Source organism: Colobus angolensis, unplaced genomic scaffold (genome assembly GCF_000951035.1).
Source record: "Colobus angolensis palliatus isolate OR3802 unplaced genomic scaffold, Cang.pa_1.0 Scaffold111, whole genome shotgun sequence".
NCBI lineage: Eukaryota > Metazoa > Chordata > Mammalia > Primates > Cercopithecidae > Colobus > Colobus angolensis.
This window is the reverse complement of record NW_012112142.1, coordinates 5591710-5615080: the sequence shown is the minus strand read 5'-3', so window position 1 is coordinate 5615080 and position 23371 is coordinate 5591710. Positions and strand designations below refer to the sequence as shown.

At 37.3% G+C, this 23371-nt stretch overlaps 1 protein-coding gene and 1 pseudogene across 3 annotated transcripts in view; both read left to right on the top strand.

Moving 5' to 3' along the window:
* The window catches only part of EDNRA (endothelin receptor type A), a 63801-nt gene that overhangs the window by 4105 nt on the left and 36325 nt on the right, over positions 1-23371 (top strand). For 2 of the 3 annotated variants that reach the window (XM_011956753.1, XM_011956744.1), the window contains exon 2: positions 764-1255. The exons of the other annotated variant lie outside the window; for it this stretch is intronic. In XM_011956753.1, coding sequence (XP_011812143.1) covers positions 836-1255 — 420 coding nt within the window. In that variant the 5' untranslated portion in view covers positions 764-835. The remainder of the gene's footprint in view (positions 1-763; positions 1256-23371) is intronic. 3 annotated transcript variants of the gene reach the window in all.
* LOC105522652 lies at positions 16268-21484 on the top strand (annotated as a pseudogene).

The following is a 23371-nucleotide window of genomic DNA, read 5'->3' as shown; positions in this document are numbered from 1 at the left end:
TTTCATTTTTAATTGAAACTAAAATTGTTAAATGTGTTAATGGTGTTAACCAGAGTTCTGATTAACATTTCATAACACGTTAGATGGCTACCTGTGCTGCACTTCAATCCTATGTTCATTATTTACCATATGCAAGACAGCACACATTTTAGAAGATTGAATTTTTACATTCGATAATTTTATTTTATGCCTCAATACTCTGTACCTTTTACTCAGCATATAATGCCTTTTCTCTTTCATTAAAAAATACATTTGTATCTCAACTGTTGAAGATTTTTGTAATTCAGGTTCTCATCAACCTGAATGTAGAGAAATAAGTAACTACTACTTGAAGGAAAAACTGCCATAGCCTCATCCATATTATGATGTAGATAAAAGTATAGCTATGTATAGAGATGAGTGAGAGAGACAAAGCAAGAGAGATAGGGAGATGGAGATAGAGCTAGAGATGGAGATAGAGACAGAGATAGCAATAGAGATGGAAATGGAGATGGAAATGGAGACAGAGATGGAGATGACGAAGATGACGGAGATGACGGAAATGATGGAGATGGAGATGGAGACTGACATAGAGGAGATAGATCTTGCCCTAATAGAGCTTTGGTTTTTTTCTGGCTTTACTCTGCCATAGGGTAACCTGATATATATCTTATCTAATCACCAAATATATCCTGCATTTTAATTTAATCAATAAATGATCATTGACTCTAATCATTTTGGCAACTGGGTTTTGTAACAAAAATTATTTTTCCTTTTGTTTCAGGTGAAAAAAAAAAGTGAAGGTGTAAAAGCAGCACAAGTGCAATAAGAGATATTTCCTCAAATTTGCCTCAAGATGGAAACCTTTTGCCTCAGGGCATCCTTTTGGCTGGCACTTGTTGGATGTGTAATCAGTGATAATCCTGAGAGATACAGCACAAATCTAAGCAATCATGTGGATGATTTCACCACTTTTCATGGCACAGAGCTCAGCCTCCTGGTCACCACTCATCAACCCACTAACTTGGTCCTACCCAGCAATGGCTCAATGCACAACTATTGCCCACAGCAGACTAAAATTACTTCAGCTTTTAAATACATTAACACTGTGATATCTTGTACTATTTTCATCGTGGGAATGGTGGGGAATGCAACTCTGCTCAGGATCATTTACCAGAACAAATGTATGAGGAATGGCCCCAACGCGCTGATAGCCAGCCTTGCCCTTGGAGACCTTATCTATGTGGTCATTGATCTCCCTATCAATGTATTTAAGGTAGGAAGTAACCACAAATGTATTTGCAGATTTAAACCCGTGCTCTGATTCCACATGGAGAGTTGCTGCAGACTTTTCTGACCTTTGGAATTTTATCTGTGTTTTTACTGAGAGCTATTTCTGCTATCCTCTAACTACTAGTTTTAAGATTTAAAAATTTTATTATCTGTCTTATGTTACACTTAGTTTCTACCTTAATTGTAACAAAATAGTATTTCAGAAATGATAGTTCAAAATCATAGTGTTTCATGATTTGGATTCTCATGCCAGCCCTGAGCTTGCTGGTTAGACAGGCAGTCTTGCCAAGATCCCTGGATTTTTATGAAATGTAATTTCCAGAATAAGAGCTACTGAGCCCAGAAAATACTTGAAACAAACATATCCTTGAGTTTAGTTACCTGTTGAATATGATGCTGTTCAGAAGCCAGATATCTACAGTCCAACTTGAAATGAATGGTATTTATTTTATTTTGACTGTCTAGATTAATGATTAAAGCCAAAGGGCATCCTGGCTTTTCTCAGTGATTTGGGTGACTTAGAGATAATGGGGTCCACATGATAGCAGGCCAGTGTTGACCTTGCTGAGCAGCATTACTAATACCACTTAAAAGTGGCCTGCTTCACTGTGGTCTCCTTCATTTCTTCAGTCTGCATTTATCGAGCACCCACTGTGTGCCCACCCCTGAGCCAGGCAGTAAGGAACCGAAGAGAAACACAACAAAGCCAGTGCCTCAGTGTGAGAGGAAGATAACTAACCAGTCTGTGATCACCTTGCTTACAGACTGTATTAGGCCATTTTACATTGCTATTAAAAAAAAAAAGGCTGGGTAATTTATAAAGAAAAGAGATTTGATTGGCTCGTGGCTCTGCAGGCTATACATGCATGGCTCCAGCATTTGCTTCTGGTGAGGGCCTCAGGAAGCTTCCAATTATGGCAGAAGGGGTAGGGGTGCAGGCACGTAACATGGCGAGAGCAGGAGTAAGAGAGAAGGGGGCAAGGCACCACTCTTGCAAACAACCGTATGTCTCAGGAATCACTCACTAACTCAAGGACAGCACCAAGCCATTCATGGGAGATCTGCCCCCATGAGCCAGACACCTCCCACCAGTTCCTACCTCCAACATTGGTGATTACATTTCAACATGGGATTTGGAGGGGACAAACATCCAAACTATATCAGAGACTACTTAGTCCCAAAACAAACTAAAGCTGAAGGAATTAGATATTCCATATTTGGTCTAGTTGTTGTGAGGGAAAAATTGCTGCAAGAATTCAAATGTACTAAAATTCAAATGAAATGGCTTGATCTATGCCAGATTTTATGAAATGTATTTATTCTAAACCCAGGAAGAGTATTTTCCTCAGCCTTGTTTTTTCCTTCTATGTATTACACATAGAAAGCAACTATTCTAAGAGGTAATATTCTGAAATATTACTTTAAATGGCAAGTTTTGTCAATTGAAGATATAACACATTTTAAGTAAAACAGTAATCTCTCAGTTTCCAATAAGTACACTTAAGCTGTGATTACATTATATTACCCTAGCAGAAAAATCAGTGGTCTGACACTATAGATGAAAACAATGGTTACAATTTTGTCATTACAAATAAAAACTTCCCAAAATTACACCAAGACACTGTTTCCAAAATTGAAGAGATTAGAGAACAAATAATCAAAAAATTATCATCTCTTTCCACAGGATAGTGTAAATACATGTGTTTTCTATTAGAGCTTAAAATAGGTATTGAGAACTAAACTATGATGCAAAATTGAAAATGCATAATTGATTTAAAATGTTTAGCATATGCTACATTATGAAAAACTATGTGCATGCAACCACTTGACTTTTTCCTGACATTTCTCCTTAATGATAAATTGGAAAATTCAAATTTTGACTCTTCAGCCATCAGAGTGTGGAGTATCAAACATTGATTATTCATACTTATGAACTAGTGAACCAACCCATCATGGCTCAAGAAAATAATTAACCATCTCTGCATTAATAACTCCCTGTTGCTGTTCATCCTGAAGCACACTATGTAGATATGACCACGTGCAAAGCAGCTTCTTAGCCAATCAATATCCACAACTGCTGGGAAGGATACCTGCTTATCTCTTTGAGGTGATACTGCAAATCAACCAGACTAAACATCATTTCTATTCCATGGCAGTGTTTTAAGTCAGATCCTCTGGAATGTCTCTGGATTTGGTAAAAATGCAAATAGAACTTTGCTTTACATTCACCTAGCAATGAATAAAAATTAACACATTTTTATTTGACCATATTGTTCTCCCCTCCTTGGAATCCAATACTTTGTATACCTTACTGTAGTTCTAAATAATGCGCACAGTTTGACTGGTACTTTCACATCATAGGAGTACATTTAACCATCATTAATTTTAGAAAGTAAACCTTTAGGCTAAAAAAAAAAAAATACTCCTTAGTTATTTCGATCTTTTTCCAGAGGAAAAGAGAAAAAAGCACTGGAGTATGCTAAAGAGCATCACAGTATTTAGGAGCGATCTCCACATTTCTCTGTCATCCTCCTCTCTAGGTCATGAGATCATACATGTTGCTATTTTTCTTACTTCTAACCAGGATACTCAAGAGATCCTTCCAAGCAATGTGAGTCACAGGCCCCCATCCCTTTCCCCCATAGCTGCCTCCCACAGTAAAATTCTGGTGCTTTGGAGTCTGTCACATATTAAACCTATAGATTCCTCTAACCATATCAAGTTCACTACCTCTATATTGCAGAGCAAGGTAGCAGCTGTCCATCTCACTTTACCATTACATTTCTGTAGCTGTGAAAATAATGCATACAATTGGAGAATATTCAGTTAAAGGGGTGCATGAGCCTTCTTTATTTCCCTCACTATTAGAAGGATTAGGTTGAAAGGAGAATAAATAGTTGAAAGTATCTAATATGCTCTTCAAAGAAAGATGAGTTTTGAACCACACCTATTTTTGTGTTTAACAATTATATTAATTGTTTTTCTTTTTTAATTTGTATAAATGTATGGGGTGCAAATGTAGTTTTGTTACGTGCATATATTGCATAGTGGTGAAGTCAAAGCTTTTAGGGTATCCATCACCAGAATAACATACATTGTGCCCACTATGAAATTTCTCATCATCCACTCTCAGTTGCTTTTATGCTCAGTTCTAAGGTGTCTCCAGACAGACAACATTGCTTTGAGTCATATCAGAGTCAGCATAAGTGGAAGTAGACTATTTAAAGATTGTATTAATATCTAAGGCAAGCTAGAATTGCTGATAAGACTGTAATAATGTTACAAGCAGAAGAAGGCACGATAAAGTATTCTTCCTATTAACATTTTATTCCCTTTCTCTCACTTTGAAAAAGATCGTACTGAAACGGTTTCATAGATCAATGTGATATAAAACACAACTGAAAAGTAATGCAACAGGTATCAAACAGCTGGGCTATTTCAGATGTCATTAACCCATGTAGCTGTTGCTTGGTGGCTCTGGATGGCCTGTGGCATGGAAGGTGGGGTGGGGTCATTCCACACCTAAATTTTCAGAAATTTCTTAATTGATCTCCATATCTTCAGAGCTTCTTCCCCATAATATATCCAGGACTTTGCTTTCATCTGTCAAGTGCCACTGCTTCTACAAAAGCACCCAGGAGCTCCTACCTGTCCCCTTCTCCCCCATGTTTAGTAATCAAGGCCCTCCACACTTAGGCCATACTTCACCTCTTTCTAAGTAATTCCCAACACACATGGCTCAGGTCTGTCGAAATGCTATCACTACCCCCGAGGAACATACTTTGCCCTAAATAACATTCTCAGAGAGACTGAATATAGTCACCAAATTGCTGCTACTGAAGCATTTACAGATCCTAGTTTGAAAAATGAGTTAGGCCTAGAATTATATACATTGCATCAAACAGAAATAACCCAAAAGATGAAAAGAAGTTCCTGTAGCCCTTGCTTACATACACTCACACACACACACACACACACACACACAAAACCTGATGATAAAAGAATGTCAGCAATCTAAGAAAGTAAAATGCAAGGCAGAAGGAACCAAGGCAAGCCAATGAATGCCAGTTGCCTTCTTGGTTTTCAAACACAATGGCCTTGCAAATGCTAATGTTAAAGAAAAACTATTTCTAAGATTATCAAAGGATAACTGATTTTTAGTTGTTCAAAAAAAGGATAATATTACTAATTGCAGCAGAAGATTGACAAAAGCAGGAAGGAGGAAGGGAAAGGAGTCAGCAGATTTCTTCATATACCCAAGCTTATAACACATACTGCTGGTGGATTCAATTTGTCAATAAATTACATTATCTAATATCTGAAATTTTCAAGAAGAACAAAAACTTAGCTAAGTAAATTAATCTGTATATAGGATATTTACATTTGTTAGAATGGCAAAATAGTTAAAACATTGTCTCCATGTTGGGAGACCAAAAATAACCCCTGATTACTAGATGACAAAATAGATGAAAAGTATAGAATTTAATAATTATTTAATGATTCATGAAATATATGCCATAGAGTATTGTCCATAGGGAGATGGGTTGTAATTTTGAACAGAGTGGAAGCCCTAAAAGTGATATTTGTGCATGAGCCAAGGCTTGGCACCGTGTAGCTTCAGGATAACAGCTCCGCCATATGTATACACAGACATTTCCATATACCACTGTATCTCATCTCTTAAGCAGAAACAAGAATGCAGGGAAATGTATGTATGAGAGAGATGGAGTAAAGAGGATTAGAATGGTGGCCATGGAAAGAAGCAAGAGGTGCAGTCCAGTGGCTTGCCATAGACGCTTTTGATATGCATAGCAGGGAATTGATACCATGGATAATATGCCACGTAAATCACGTTTCCACTTAGCATGTGGCACAAAGCAGATCTGTGAGAACAACAGTGATAGAATCCAGTAACTGTTGATTACTAATTTTGTCTACCCTAAGCAACCACCCCTTATTGAGGACAACAATGAATAATAAACACATCTTATTTCTGCATGAAATTACCACGAATATTTTGTAATGAAAAGTCAAAGCTCTCAATATGTTGCTCTGGCAGAGGATCTGAACAATGTGGAAACGAGAGACATTCACATAGAGCCAGTTTTCTCCATGTTCACACAGCCTTTGACATCTTGTGTAACTGGAATCCATCCTTCTGGGGCAGCTTTACAAAAGTTACTTCTTGACATATCAAATCACCACAGCAATTTGTGCCTTAAAAATAAATTGTCACAACTTACAGATTAGATGCCTCAAGCATAGCAGATGTTCAGTAATGCTTGTTGTTATGATTTGATTTGATAAGGGCCTTCACCCTTAACTTCAAATCAGATTAATCTGAGATATTCAAATTAAAATGATAATGATGGTGGGGGTGGTGGTGGTGATGATGATGATGATTTGTCAAAGGGATTCTTCATTTATAGACAAGGCAGAAGACATCATCTGTGGTATGTACATACTATTCCCCAACTTAGTCAAATTACCCACCAAATTCTGTAAGTGATAAGCATATTTCCCTTTTACTGCATCATCAAGCAAATAAAAACATACTTTTCTCATGTCCTCTAAGAATCATGCTATAATAAAATTAGCTACAGAAACTGTATTCTCTAAATTTTAAGAGAGAAAATGTGTTCCTTGATGAAGATCCCTGTTCCTCACTGGTGCATTGTATTCCAGCTAGATTGTATTCCAACCTGATGCCGCCTCCTCTGCAGGCACCTCTCTTTCCACACTTTTCCATTACCTCTCTCAACTCCAGCTAACCTGGTTTATCTATCTGAGTCCTTCTACCTGGAATATGGTCCTTCTACCTGGAATATTTTTTCCTCAGGCCTTCTCTGGCTTATTCCACTTTATTCCTTGGATCTCAGCTTAATCATCTCTTTGGCAAGTATCCGTGATCCAAACTGGGTTAGTGCCACTCCCAAGACCCCCTTTATTAACCCTGTACCAGCACTTAACACATAATCTATTGTATTTACCGGCTCTTTGGCCTGTCTGCAAGTTTCTTGAGGTGTGCTGCCATCATTCTCATTTATCACTGTATCTCCAGTGCCCAGCTTTAAAAATATTTGATAAATAAGTGAAAAAAGAAAATGCACTGTAGGTGCCTCTATTAGAATGTTTTTCTCCCTTGCAATTACAGATCTACAACCAGACCTGCTTATTGAGTTTATTGAATTTCTACCTTTTTTTCTGAAAACCAGAATGTCTCAGGGTCCATAAATCTGTGAGAAGCTCGTGGGAAGCAGAGCAGCACATAACAGCAAAATGATTTTCCCCTTCCCTTTGTCTCTAGGGGTCAAGAGTTCTTGTCTCATGGTTCAGGCATTGTGTTAACTATTTCTGTGCAATATCCATTCTTTAAGCATAGTTGTAACTGTAGTTTTGATTGAAATATTAACCTATAAGTGATTTGGAATATCAAAATAAACATTCATATCACAGAAGGTTTTTTTTTTGTTCTTGAGAGAATAGGAAATAGGTTGATTTTTCTGGCGTTACTAAGATATATGTACCTTGCAAAACATTATGCTAATAGCTTAAGAATATATGTACATATAAAATGACAGAGTGATAAATTTATTAGCCAATTTGCTGTTTGTTATAAGGAAGTTGCTGTCTGGAAAGGCTTCAGAACCCTGTCCAGCTCTACCTCCCCTTCTGACTTTTCGTTTCCTGTGTCTGGGAACCTCATTGCCTTCTCTCATAGTCATGTTAAGTAATTATTCTCATGTGAGGTTACTCTGCTAACCCTCAGCATTTGGCTCATAGCACAGTTATTCCCGCGTCAGTGATGGGGGGTGGAAACCGTCCATCACTGCAAGACTGTTCCCATGGCTGAGGAGGGAGAGATGGTTTCAGTCCTGTTCTTGTTAGTAAGGTGTTGAGATGTAGATTCGTGGCTGATGATATTGCCCCATCAAAGAGTTCATTTAGCTCATTGGAAGAGTTTGCTATATTCTAAATTTAACATAAAATAATGATGCAGGAAAGTTTTAGGTTTTAGAAAAGAATTTTCACATGATACATTGTATATGAGTGTGTGTGTTTGTGTGTGTGTGTGTAAATGTTGCTCTGGTTTCAGCCTTCTGATCAGTAAAAGCAGAAGTTCAGGCCATTTTATCCTGAAAGATTTCTATAGGGTAGTCTTATAAGTTGCTTATTATGCAAAGTATATACAGTTAGTGTAAAGAGTGTGCGAACTAAAATGCAGGGGGCTGGGGAATCAAATTTGCTGTCTCTGAAGTTGATTTTGAGACCGGAGTGGTTAAATAAAGGCTGTTCTAAGAAATTCCATCAAAATAAATTTGATATACTGCCAGAAATTCTACAACTGCCTTCTGGATCTACCACATTCTCTTGGGAGTTAGAACTACTGCTTTCTATAGCTACAATTTTATTTTTAACTAGGTCTAGTTTTTGTTGGAAAAACTGTCCTAAGATTAAAAGTTAGTAGTTGAAATTAAATTTAATAATAAAACTGAATGTGTCATTCAGTGTTAATTTTTGGTAGCCTTATGTTTAAATTTGAACATCAAATATTATACAAAACTCTCTTCTGAAGCATCTATTTAAATTTGGTACGTTTTTGCAGAAGAGCAACCTGGAAAAAAAATAAATAAATAAATTTGGAAGGTTTGAAGCCCTCAGTGTTCTTGGGTTCTGGAACCTAAAATCAAATGTGCCCTCAGAAAGACTTAGTATTATTTTTGGTTGTGCACATTTAGAGGTCGCTTCTCAGAACTTAAACACCTCTAAGTGTTTTATTGACATTCTAACTTTTAAAACAACTTCCTTGGAGACTAGTACCAAGAAAAGAAGCAAGTCAAATCTTGCATCTCATACTTACCCTAAACATGAGACTCCTGTTATTTTAGATCAGATTTATAGTAGAAAGCAATAAAGATGGCAACTCATTCACCACTTGTTTACTCAGTAATATAAGGTCTTTATTCTCTAACTGCTCTTCATCTATTCAATAAAGACATTGGGTAAATAGCAGCAAACAAAACAGTCATCCTTGCCCTTGTGGATTCTGGTAGAAGAGCAAGACAAAAAGGGAAATAAATAAGTAAATACATAGTATGTAAGATAAGTGCTAAGTAGATAAGTACAATGGGGAAAGGGAGTGGAAAGAAGATAGACATTGAGTGGGTGACCTCAATACAAGGTGACAGTTGAGTAAAAGAAGGGATGAAGGAGAAAACAATGCCGTTATTTAAGGTAAGAGCATTCCAGTTAGTGGAAACAGCAGGTGCAAAGGCCCTGTGGCAGGAATGTGCCTGGAGGATTAAAGGAAGAGCAAGGAGGCCATGGTGGTTGAGTGGGAGAGAGAGAGTCATGGCAAATGAGATCACAAGGATATGAGGGTAGAGCAAGAGTAGGGGAGAGGTAGAGCACATAGAGCCTGATAGTATGGTGACTGTATCATCTATTGTCCAAACAGGACAATTTTGAGAGTGAAGGGAGACACTATTATGTCAGGACAATAGGCATAAACCTATTGTCCTGAGTAAACAAGGAAAACCTATACACCTTTAAAAGTCTTTGGCTTTTTCTCTGAATGAGATAGGAAGTTTTGGAAGGTTTTGTCCAGATGAGTGACATGAACTGGTTTACATTTTAACAGGAACATTCTGGCCAGGCACCGTGGCTCATGCCTATAATCCCAACACCTAGGGAGGCAGAGGTGGGAGGCTAGCTTGAGCCCAGGAGTTGGCTACTATGTTGAAAAGTATTTCCGAAATCAATGAAGGGAAAATATACAATCTTAAAATATGTTATGTATACTAATATATAACATGAGAATATTACCTAAAGTGTAGTGTTTACTCTATGCCAAGCTAAGTCATATGAGCCTCCCAACAAATCTATGACATGCTACTGTTGCTTGAATGTGAATATGAAAAATATGAGGCCCAGAGTATTAAGTAACTTTCTCAAAGTCACACAGCTAGAAATGGCAGGGCCATGATTTGGATCCAGCCTGACCCCAGAGGCTGTGCTGTTAGCCAGCCTGCCATACTGTTCTTCCACACACCTCGTAAGACAAACCTTATAATTACCAAAATGTTATCCCTAACAGAAATACATTTTCAAAGACTGTTCAAAGAAGAAAATCATTCCCTTTTATCTCTCCACTAAATCCAACAGCTTCATTAGTTCCTTCTTTAAGACAGAAGTAACACATTGTAAAGAAAATGTGTACAATAGATTGCACTCCAAAATAGCATCTATGTTGTAAGTCTTGCAGATGGCCTTGGGACATCTGGTGAACAGGATTTGTGTAGCCTATACTCATTGTCATGTCAGTGAGGTCGACTGACAGAAGGAGAGCCAGAAAATAAAAAATAAATAAACTGAGAGGAAAGATTGAGTTTCTGATGGACTAATTGCCTCAACACATCTGCTCAGAGAAATGCATTTCGCCAAACGAATGGCTCATCTAGTTATCACTTGAAAGGCGAGGCAATTTGTCTGTGGACAGGATACAGAAGAATGAATGTCTATGGCTAGCCCATAGTTTCAGTTGGGTTAGAAACATCAGGCTTGACTGATAAAGCTAGAGGTTGCTTTTCTAGACCTTCCTCCTTGGGGGTTTACCAGATGCGCAGGAGTTAAAAGGAGGATGTGGAAGCATAACAGATGACATTTGTGGATATGTATAAACTGATCATTAAAAAGAAGCCAGTAATCCTCAATTTTTAAAGATTTGCATATATAACTTAGCTTTTGTGAAACCTTTCCATGAAATCTAATACATAAGGAACTTCATTATTAATTCCTAATTTTAAAAGCAACAAATAAAGGAAACATTATTGAACATTTTTTCAATGTCCAAAATATTGCTTATCAAAATATGAAAGGTAATGGATACATGTTTCTTAACAAAATATTGAATAACACATTACACCTCATCCCACATAAGTTTTATGTCACATAAAGCAATTTTGCAGAAGTCTGTACAAAAAAAAATCTCTAACCACTGTGAACTTTTAGTTTGAAAGAAGATTTAAATCTCAGTTTTCACCAGATAGAAATATCTAGAATACAGCAAAGTTTCTCTTTTAAAATGGTGTCATTGATGTCATAAGTATGGTGTTTCTCTGCATATTTTCAGTTCCCACAAATTTTACTTGCTTAAAGAAGCTAAATCTATGGAAAATTAGGTTTATATCATTTAAGAATCTTAATACTTTTTAAACTTTTAAACATGTTATTGAAATGTAGCATAGACATAGAATAATGTGCCTAAGCATTGGCTCTGTTAATTTTCACAAAATGAACACATGTATAACCAGGATCAACAAATAGAGCATTACCAGTACCCTGAAGTCTCCTAGTCACTATCCTAACCCCTAAGCCACCCACTTTCCTGATTTCTAACAGCATGAATTTGCTTTCCTGTTTTTGTGTTTCTAGCATATGGAATCCTATGATGCCTGTATGTATTGTTTTGTGTCTGACTTCTCTTACTGAACATTATGTTTGTGAGAGTCATCCATATTGTTGCATTCAGTTGTAGTTCAGTCATTCTCATTATTGTATAGCACTTAACTGTGTGAATATCACACTTTATGAATTCTACTAAAGATGGGCATTATTAAGTAGTTTCTAGTTTTGAGCTATTTTAAATAGTGCAGCTGTGGACATTCTCCTATGCATCTTTTTGGTGCATATATATGTTGAATATCTATGTAAGTATATAGATATAAAAACCTATAGCTGTGTATATAATGATATCTGTAGTATTTATGTATCAACATATATAGCTACATACTAAATATATACTTCTCATATAATTTTTCTTGATAAAAGAAATATATTTTCTTTTATATTTCTTAAAATATAAAAAACTTTTATATTTTACTATTCAGTAATGTTGGAGAATTACACGAGGGTAAGGTACAGAATTAAGAACTAGACAATAGAATTCTTCTTTTTTTTGTTTGTTTTTTTGTTTTTTTAGAGATAGGTTCTTGCTTTGTTGCCCAGGCTGGTTTCAAACTCCTGGCTTCAAGTAATCCTCTCATCTCAGCCTCCCAAATTGCTGGGATTACAAGCATGAGTCACCATGCCTGGCCCAGAATAATTTTCTAATTCTAAAAGCTTTAAGACCTGTGTGGCCTGTATATAAACTTGGTCCATGATAATTATTTGCCTTTCAAGAAAATCTATTATCTGCCTTCATAACGGATAATTCCTAGATCAACTCACACATTGACTAAGCACCTGTAGAAAACACACAGGAATCTAGGCTTCAAGTTGCTCACGTTCTATTTGAGGATACAAGCAAATAATCAATAAAGTTAGCCTGGATACCAGCAGAGTTTTTATACTCAAGTTTTATACTCAAGTATTCTCTTGGACTTTTTTTTTTTTTTTTTTTTTTTGAGACAGAGTCTCGTTCTGTCACCCAGGCTGGAGTGCAGTGGCGCTATCTCGCCCACTGCAAGCTCTGCCTCCTGGGTTCACACCATTCTCCTGCCTCAGCCTCCCGAGTGGCTGGGACTACAGGTGCCCGCCACCATGCTTGGCTAATTTTTTGTGTTTTTAGTAGAGACGGGATTTCATCATGTTAGCCAGGATGGTCTCGATCTCCTGACCTCGTGATCCACCCACCTCGGCCTCCCAAAGTGCTGGGATTACAGGCGTGAGCCACCGCTCCCGGCCTCTCTTGGACTTTTTGAAACCAAAGAACAAAGATACTGTTTTTAATGTGAAATACCTCTAAAAGTGTTCATTGAAAGTACAAAGATTGTCATCTTAATACAAGATTGCCAGGGTAGGGATGGTTGTCATAGAAATTTACCAAATTGGAATACATGAAGACAGGCCTAAAAGAAAAATTTATCTTAATATCATCAGCAGAATTTGCATTTGCAACATCCCAAAAAGAAATTTTATTTCTGAAAACCCACTGACCACATATGACATGGAACCATCTTACAATGTAAATACTCCCAGGAAGTCATTCAGAACTCTGTGAAATGTCTGAGCACTAGATTTTTGCAATCTTATGAATAAGAGTTTAAATGTAAGTGAGTCATTGACACTTTTCCTGCTTTTTGTTCTGGGGAAATAGCTTCACAGTAATATTTTCATTAATTGTATGCAGTGACTTAAGAATCATCTCCAGCTCCTGTACCATCATAAAGGAAGTCAACCCAGAGGGAGTGGTATTCCAGAGCCCATTTTCAAGCATTGCTGCTTTCTCCTGCTTGATTTTCTCACCTAGGGCCCGGCAAACTACAGCCAGTGAGCCAAATCTGGCCCACCGCCTGTTTTTGTAAATGAAGTTTTATTGGAACACAGCCATACCTATTATGTATTTTCTATTGCAGCTTTTGAGAGTAGTTTCAACAGACATGATATGGCCCAGAAAGCCTAAAATATTTACGATCTGGCCATTTATGGAAAAAGTTTGTCACGCCTCGTGGCATCTCACCAACTGCCCTGTCCCTGCCTTTCATCCTTGCCTCTCATCTGCCTCCACTTGGACCCACAGGCAGTCAAAGCTCAAGATCTGAACTTCAGAAATGTGAATAAGGCTTCATAACCTTTTTCTCTTTTCAATAGAGACAGGATTTCACTGTTTCCCAGGCTGATCTTGAACTCCTAAACTCAAGGAGTTCTCTTACCTCAACCTCCCAAAACACTGGGATTGCAGGCATGAGCCACTGCACCCAGGCACTTCATAACCTTTGATATTTCTAAGTGCCTCATGCCTTAACCCCAAGAAGTAAATGGGCATAATCTCAAGAAATCAAAATATGTTTTATTTTTTAAAATGGTTTGTCACTGATCTTGAACAAATCACTTGACCTCTCACATCATTCTTTTTCTTTTTCTTCTTTTTTTGAGAAAGGGCCTCACTCTGCCACCCAGGCTGGAGTTCAGCGGCATAACCACAGCTCCCTGCTGCCTCAAGCTCCTGAGCCCAAGCAATCCTCCCACCTAAGCCTCCCAAGTGGCTGGGACTACAGGCACATGCCACCATGCCCAACTAATTTTTTGAATTTTTTGTAAAGATGCGGTCTCACTGTGTTGTCCAGGCTGATCTTAAATTTTTGGACTCAAGTGATCCTCCCACCTCGGCCTCACAAAGTGCTGGCATTATAGGCATGAACCACCATGCCCAGCCTCAAGTCATTATTTTTATTTGAAAAAAATAAATAATGAAAGGACCATTTCATGGCATCCCACTAGGCATAATGACACAAAGTAGGCTTATTCCTAAGCTGACAGCCAACATCAGTTACAACAACCAAGGTCTATTGTCTCTTCGTCGTCTCGATTTATGTTAGTAAACATCAGAACTTTGGTCTCATGAGAGGTCTTGGCAACCACAATTCACGTGTTTTCTAATCAAAATTAAACACTTTTTAAACTCTTTGTCACACACTTAGAAATATTCAATAATATTCAATATATTGTCCTTTGGGTAATTAAAAGCAGCACTAAGCCAGGTGGCTAGATTTTTGGGTAGCCATTTATGTTTCAGTTAAGTAAAAGGAAAAGGAAAAGGAGATGATGAAGATTTTTCATTTATTTTAGAGAAATTTCATATGAAAATAGAGTTACTTTCTAAAAGTCTTTTTTTTTTTTTTTTTTTGAGATGGAGTCTTACTCTGTCACCCAGGCTGGAGTGCAGTGATGCAATCTCGGCTCACTGCAACCTCTGCTTCCCGGGTTCAAGCGATTCTCCTGCCTCAGCCTCCTAAGTAGCTGGGATTACAGGTGCCCATCACCATGCCCAGCTAATTTTTGTATTTTTAGTAGAGACGGGGTTTCACCATGTTAGTCAGACTGGTCTCAAACTCCTGATCTCAGGTGGTCTGCCTGCCTCAGCCTCCCAAAATGCTGGGATTACAAGTGTGAGCCACCACGCCCAGCCTCTAAAAGTCTTAAAGCTAAAGCTTTACATACTTGAAGTTACTTAGTCAGAAAATCACAACACTTTATATTTCTTTGGGTGGACCAATTGAATTACATGATCATAACTAAAAACATGAATTTTCTTACCTCTATGCTGTGAAAATCAGGGACTATTTCTTTAATAATGGACAGAAAGGCCATGTCTTAGACAAAGGGGAAAGTGGGGGATAAGATAAGAAATATCTCATGTTCCATTTTTTTATCACTAGGTGTATGTATGTATGTATGTATACATGTTATTTTTGGTGACACAGATGTTCTCTGTTTACATTAGATTTTTCCAAACTGTTGGCGGTCAGGTGAGGTGATTCACGCCTGTAATCCCAGCACATTGGGAGGCCAAGGCCAGAGGCTCATTTGAGCCCAGAAGTTCGAGACTAGCCAGAGTAACATGATGAAACCCCATTGCTACAAAAAAATACAAAAATTGGCTGAGTGTAATGGCATGTGCTTGCAGTCCCAGCTACTGGGAGGCTGAGGTGGGGGAATCACTTGAACCCAGGTCGAAGCTTCTGAGCCATGATTGCTCCCACTGCGCTCCAGCTTGGAAGGAAAAATAAAAGTGTTGGGAGGAAAGGACAGGGGAGCTACAGGGGATGGAGGCAAAAAGCAGAGTTGGGTAGTGGAGACCCATCCTTAGGACTCAACCATGTCATTCTGCCAGCACCCAGGTGACATTTCATATATTTGAGGAAGAAAGGGAGGAAGCATGTACTCTCAAAATGTGAGGAGTCAACATCCATAATTCCAACTATGTGATAGCAGCTTGAAGAACCAGAGCATTGACCTATTCACGATTTTTGCAGAGGCACTCATTCGGATCGCCCCTCCAAGCAGGCTGGTGTAAGAGCCTCTCAGTATCTACACCAAAGCCCATCTCTCTTGTGGTTTTGAAATTCTTTACTTGTTTGCAGTAGCTCCAATGAACCCTCATGAAGTGAAAAACATTTAGTTTATTTGTGGAAATGGCCCAGAGGAAAAAGCTGGTATTAGAACTGAAGATGTCTAATGAAGTATATTTTTCTTAGCCAGAAATTTTGGATAAATGAATGAGTGGAGAAAAGTAAGTGCCTTAGGTAGGGCTCAATATTTGTCCTTCAATTACTTTTTAGGTTGCGATCCTTGGTACACGCCACATTCTGTTCAGACTACCTCTTCTCTGCTAAAAACATGCCTGTGCAGGGGCAGTTCCCACACTAGTAGCAGGTACGCTCTCACACATTTATGCCTTTGTATAAATTAGAGAAAATCCTAATTTTTCATGTTTTGAATAGGGAATATATTTGAATAGATCAAAAATCAAGAACATAGAAAAAGGTACACATTGAGAAGTCTTCCTCTTAGACCAGCCCTGATCACCAAATTTCCCCACTCCCACCCTCTATAGCGAATCACCTTTAAAAGATTCTTCTGTATCTTTCTAGTGTTTCTTCATGCAGATATAAGAAAATCCAAATATATATTTATATTCTCTCCCCTGTTTATTATACAATGTTCTGTATGTTGCTTTTTTCAATTGACAGTATATCCTAGAGATCTCTGAATATCAATATATGAAAAGCTGCCTCATTTTTTAAATAGTTTCATAGTATCCCATTATGGGAGAGTGCCATAGGTTATATAATCAATTGTTCCAATCTTTTGTTTTTGCAGACTATGGTACAATTGTAACCATGTGCATGTCATGTTTATATCTGTGGGTACAGCTATATGACAAATTCCCACACATAGGATTCCTGTGCCATAGGTCAAGTGTCTGTATTACTTTGATATAAATTGCCAAATTATCCCCCATAATAATTGTGCTCTCTTGCACTCCCATTAGCAATATAGGAGTCCCTATTTCCCCATTGCCTAACCATATTTTTAGATTAGGTATTTATCTTTCCTTTGGATTATCTTAAATAGAAAATGTCAGGGAGGAAGTCTTTTTTTGCTCCTATACACTAAGATTGCTTATAAAAAATGGTGAAAAAATAGGAAACTAATTTTGGAAAATGTATTGGGTCACTGAATCAAATGCCCAATGATAATTTTATGTGTCATTTACTTTTGCAAAAGTATACATTTTTACCCATAATGAAGAGGATACTAATTCAAGAAAGTATCATAGAAAATTAGATATTTTTTCTACTCTGAAGCAGTCACTGATTGTCAGTGGATTCTATACACCAAATTATTTCAAAATTCATATACCTGAAAATTGTCAAATATATAAACTCTAATTATTAGAGTATCGATATTTAGAAAAAGGATCTGTAAAGTATTTGTGTCATTTTTTCCCAGTCATTTACATATCAAAAAAGTACTCATAATGGAACCAAATTATTTTCATCTCCAACTTGAACAGCTTTTTGATATTTCAGGTTGAAACCAAGATAAGCCTGTGCATTGAGGCTGAAGAATGGTACTTTTTCCAAATATAACAGTTTTGAAAACTAATTTATGAATTGTGGTAGCTAAGTTCCATCCAGTTTCGACTCCCATTTTTTGACACAGATCAGAATGAAAAACCCAGAAGCCAATATCCAAGCTTTACCGCAGAACTTTCCACTGTTCAGGCAGTAGTTGAGGACTGAGACAGACGTTCTGAATGACAACTTTACGGTGACAACTGAGTGTTAATGTCATCTGATAACATGTCTGTAGCTTTTTTGGAAATAATCTAGGATGATAGAATGGGAGGTATCTCTTCAAAAATAAGTATTTAGCCTGATTGCTGAAATACTTTATATTTTAAAGACTGGTATGACTGCTTTTTTTCATTTATCTAGTTTATAACTTCATGTAGTGTGAATTCAGCCTGAAATTGACATTTAAATTTTGTACCTAAATTCATAGGTTTAGTGTTTTGAAGAAAACAATGACTTTCCAGTAAATAAAATAATCTTTTTACATTTTCTTTTGTTCAGCCTTGAGTTTGTTTTGAGAGCTTTAGTTTTGATTAAAAAAAAAAAAGAGAAATGCAATTTTAAAATTTGGGAGAATTGTAAAACACCATTGTATTTTTTCAGATATGTTTTAAAATTTATTTTGTACAATATGTTTATAGATATGAGGCTTCATTTTGTTAAATTCATCCTACACACACACTTCTTTTTAGCTGAAATTAATAGAAAGCCAATTCTAAATTAATGTAGGTAATACATAATCTAATCAACTGGATGAATACCTTGGTTGCAAGTCTTGTTCTGATGGAGCTAAGTGACAAGAATCTCAATCTACTGCCCTTCCAGCATCTAGGCGGAGCTCCCAGGACAAGCAGGGAACAGGAAGCAGGAAATAGCAGGAAAAGGTCCTTTAGTTCCCAGGTGTAGAATGTCTCTGCATTCATGGAAACAATGCTCAGCTGCCTCTGTATTGAACCATACTGATGCCTGCCACCATACTGTTCATTGTAGATACAAATCATTATGTTAAAAGTTACAGTAGGTTAGAAATTGCAACCACCTCTTTCAAAAAAAGTGATTACCACAATTTTGAAAGGCAGAGAAATACAGATTGTAATTTTTTTGCTATACCAGCAAAGAAAATTAAATATTTAAAATATTATAAAGATGCTTCTGACTAGCTACGTGTGACCTTCAGAGCTTCATTTTCAAAACAAAGTATTAATCTAGATCAGCGTTTCTCTAAATTTTTGTTCTCAACACCCTTTTATACTCTTAAAAATCATTGAGGACACCAAATTTTTCTTCATGTATGTTATATTGATTGATATTTATGATGTTACAAGTTAAAACTAATCATTTTATAAAAAATATTTATTAATTTTCATGAACCCCATTAAATGTTAACATAAATGATATATTTTTATGAAAAAAATTATATTTTCCAAAACAAAAAAATTATTTAGTGAGAAAAATGGCATTGTTTTACATTTTTACAAATCTCTTTATTTAATGTCTGGTTTAATAGAAGACAGCTAAAACTCATATCAGCTTCTGCATTCAATCTGTTGTACTATGTTGTTTTGGTTGAAGCATATTTAAAAACTCTAGCCTCACAAAAAAATGTAGAATGTTAATCGTCTTTTCAGATAATTGCAAATAGTCTTTGATACTACATCAAAACTCTCCCATTGGCAGTTTTGTAAAGATTAGTTGCAATGTGGAATCTCAAACCATATTAATGAACTTTTCAGACACTCTTACATTAAAATATGTTGTCTCTCTTATACTTTGCATAGATGTTTTACATATGCATGGTTTTGTAACATCAGACATTGGCCATTAGAAATTACTAGTTTACCAATTACAAGGATCTTCTCAATGTTGCCTTATTTAATTATATAATATCAAAAAACTACATTCATTAATATCACCACCAATCTTTTGTCACACGGAATATTAAAAAGACATGTACCTAAGCTCAAGATATATTCAAAATTTATCATTTCTCTGCTGCTTCAACAGGGATATCTTAAGGGAAACTCATGAAGCATGATCCATAAAAGAGAAAAAAATGCTGGACCTTATTAAAATTAAAAACTTTTACTCTGCAAAAGACCCTGTTAAGAGGATGAAAAGACAACAGCCGGGTGCAGTGGTTCACGCCTGTAATCCCAGCACTTTGGGAGGCCAAGGCAGGCAGATCACTTTCAGATCAGGAGTTAAGGACCAGCCTGGGCAACATGGCAAAACTCCATCTCTACCAAAAAAAAAATGCAAAAATTAGCGGGCATGGTGACATGCACCTGTGGTCCCAGCTACTCTGCAGGCTGAGGCTGTAGAGTCACTTAAACCTGGGAGGCAGAGGTTGCAGTGAGCCAAGATTGCACCACTGCATACTAGCCTGGACAACAAAGTGAGACCCTATCTCAAAAAAAAAAAAGGATTCGTATCTAGAATATATAGAGAATTCTCAAAACTCAATGGTAAAAAAAATCAATAATCCAAATACAAAATGGACAAAAGACAGAGACAGAAATTTTACTGAAGGGTATATGCAGATGACAGATAGGCACATGGAAACATGTTCAATATCATTAGCCACTAGGGAAATGCAAGTCAAACCACAGTGAGATATCACTAAACCCTATCTGAATGGCTAAAATGTTTAAACAAAAAAAAAAAAAAAGAAAGAGAGAGAGACACACCTAATTCTGTCAAGGATGAAGAGAAACAGAATGTAGAGCCACTCTAAAAGAGAGTTTGGCAGTTTCTTTTTTCTTTTTTTTTTTCTTTTGAGATGGAGTTTCACTGTTGTTGCCCAGGCTGGAGTGCAATGGCACGATCTAAGCTACTGCAACCTCTGCCTTCCAGATTCAAGTGAGTCTCTCCTGCCTCAGCCTCCTAAGTAACTAGGATTGCAGGTGTGTACCACCAGATGGGGTTTCACCATGCTGGTTAGGCTGATCTCGAACCCCTGACCTCAGGCGATCCACCCACCTCGGCCTCCGATAGTGCTGTGATTACAGGCGTGAGCCACCCTGCCTGGCCAGCAGTTTCTTATAAAACTAAATATGCAGTTTCCATAAGACCTAGCAGTTGCACTCTTGAGCATGTATCCCAGAGAAGTGAAAATTACGTTCATGCAAAAACCCGTACATTGCTCTTTCCCTGGGGTCCCAGTATCCTGGCAGCTTCCTGAATACTTGGCACAGCAATAAAGCCCCTGAAAAAGGTGAACTTGGGAAACTGTGGATTGCCAAGACTCAAGGAAGGACTGAGGTGTCATTTACTTTGAATGAAGATCTTGCAAATATTCATGATATTGGCGGAAAAGCAGCTTCAGTCAGTGCTCATAAAGAACATCCATTTGTCTTGCAAAGTGTTGGAGGACATATATGAACAATATTTACTGAGAGCTCATCAGATAAGCTGTCCTTGGAAGGAATAGTGGTAAAAAGAGCTGAATGCCAACAGACTGCCAGTGAAAAGTACATGAGATTAAAAAGACTGCAAATAGAAGAATCTTCCAAATCTGTAAGGCTATCACAACAACTGGACAAAGTTGTAACAGCCAGTTTCGAACCTGTTGCTAATCATCAGTACGATACTGAATATGAAAGGAAAGAGAAAGCAGATGGAAAACAAGCTCCAGCTAATAAACAACACGTTTCAGACATGCTATTTTCAGCCTTTAGAAACAACAATATTATCATCTTAAGGACTTGGTGGACGTCACAAAACAACCTGTGGTATACCTGAGGGAACTCTTAAAAGAAATTGGTGTTCAGAATGTAAAAGAGATCCACAAAAACACGTGGGAGCTGAAGCCAGAGTACAGACATCATCAAGGAGAAGAAATGAATGATTAAGACGGCTTCTGGCCAGCATGTTAGTGAAACAACAGCGATGCTAAGCAAAACGCGTTGATACTGGAAGGCTTGAACACTGTACGTTAATAGGGGCTAAGTGGCAATACTTTCCTGTCTCTTGGTAAATTTTCTAAACCTGTAACTATTGTAAAGTTTCTTCAGTGTTTTTTGAGGAGAAAGAACAAATTTATTTATAGACTTAACTTGTATTAAGCCAGGTTATTCACAATGGGAATAAGGGTTGGAGGATTAAGAGGATTTCTCTTAAATATTAGCTTTTAGCATGTAAAATTAAGAAACAGTTTTTAAATGAGGACTCTGCCCTCGCTGTATCTCTGAGGGGCTGAGGTAGTACAGAATCAGAGAGAATAGTATAGCAAGAAAAAAACAGTCAACTACAGAAACTCTTAAAAGGAATAAAAAGCCAAAGTTCCTTATTTTGAGGAAAAAAATTTTTAAAACCCTGTACCTTAACACTCACAGTAGTTTCACCCGTAATAGCCAAACCCCGGAGACAACTCAGATGTTCTTCAACGTGAGTGGTCAAACCAACCATGGTACATCCATACCAGAGACTACTACTCAGCAATGAAAGGAAACAAGTCATTGATACACACAACCATCTGGGTGAATCTCCAGAGAACCGTGCTGAGTGAAAAAAACCAATCTCAAAAGATTGCATACTATTATTACTCCATTTATAGAACATTCTTGAAATGATAGAGTTGTAGAGATGGATAACAGATTAATGGTTGCTAGGGGTTAGGAATGGAAAGGGGAGAGAAGGGAAATATGGGTAGAAGAGGACATCAAAAGGGATCCTTGTGGTGATAAACCTGTTCTGTATCTTGACTGGTGATAAATACACGAAGCTACACATGTTACTCAATTGCACAGAGCTAAATGCATGCAAATTAGTATATGTGAAACTGGGGAAATAAAATAATATTGGTAGATTATATCAACATAAAAAAAATTGTGCCATTTCATATTCCCACCAGCTTTATATGAGGGTTTTAATTTCTTCACATCCTCACCCCAACACTTATTATTGTCAATCTTTTTCATTACAGTCATTTTAATAGTGTATAGTGGTATGCCATGGTGGTTTTAACTAGCATTTCCCTAATGGCTAAGGATGTTGAGCATTTCTCTATGTCCTTACCTACTTATATATCTACTTTGGCAAAATATTTATTTAAATCCTTTACACATTTTTAATTAAGTTACTTGTATTTATTTTACTTTAGTTGTAGTTCTTTATAGATTCTAAACAGAAGTCCTTCATCAGATGTATGATTTGCAAATATTTTTCCCAGTTAGTGGATTTGCTTTTGTTCTCTTCAAGTCTTTTGAAGAGCAAAAATTATTTATTTTATTTATTTATTTATTTATTTATTTATTTATTTATTTGAGATGGAGTCTCACTCTGTCACCCAGGCTGAAGTGCAGTGGGGCGATCTCCACTCACTGCAACCTCCGCCTCCTGGGTTCAAGCAATTCTTGTGCCTCATCCTCCAGAGTAGCTGGGATTACAGGCATGCACCACCATGCCCAGCTAATTTTTGTATTTTTAGTAGAGACAGGGTTTCGCCATGTTGGCCAGGCTGGTCTCGAACCCCTGACCTCAGGCAATCCACCCACCTCAGCCTCCCAAAGCACTGGGATTACAGGCGTGAGCCACCACACCCAGCCTGAAGAGCAAAAATTCTGATTTTGATCAAATCTGGTTTATCAAATTTTTCGTCTATGGATCATGCCCTAGTGTCCTATCTATGGAATCTTTGCCTAACCCAAGATCACAGAGAATTTCTCCTCTGTTTTCTTCTAACAGTTTTAGAGGCTTAGCTCGTACATTCAGGTCTGTAATCTTTTCTAGTTAAAGTT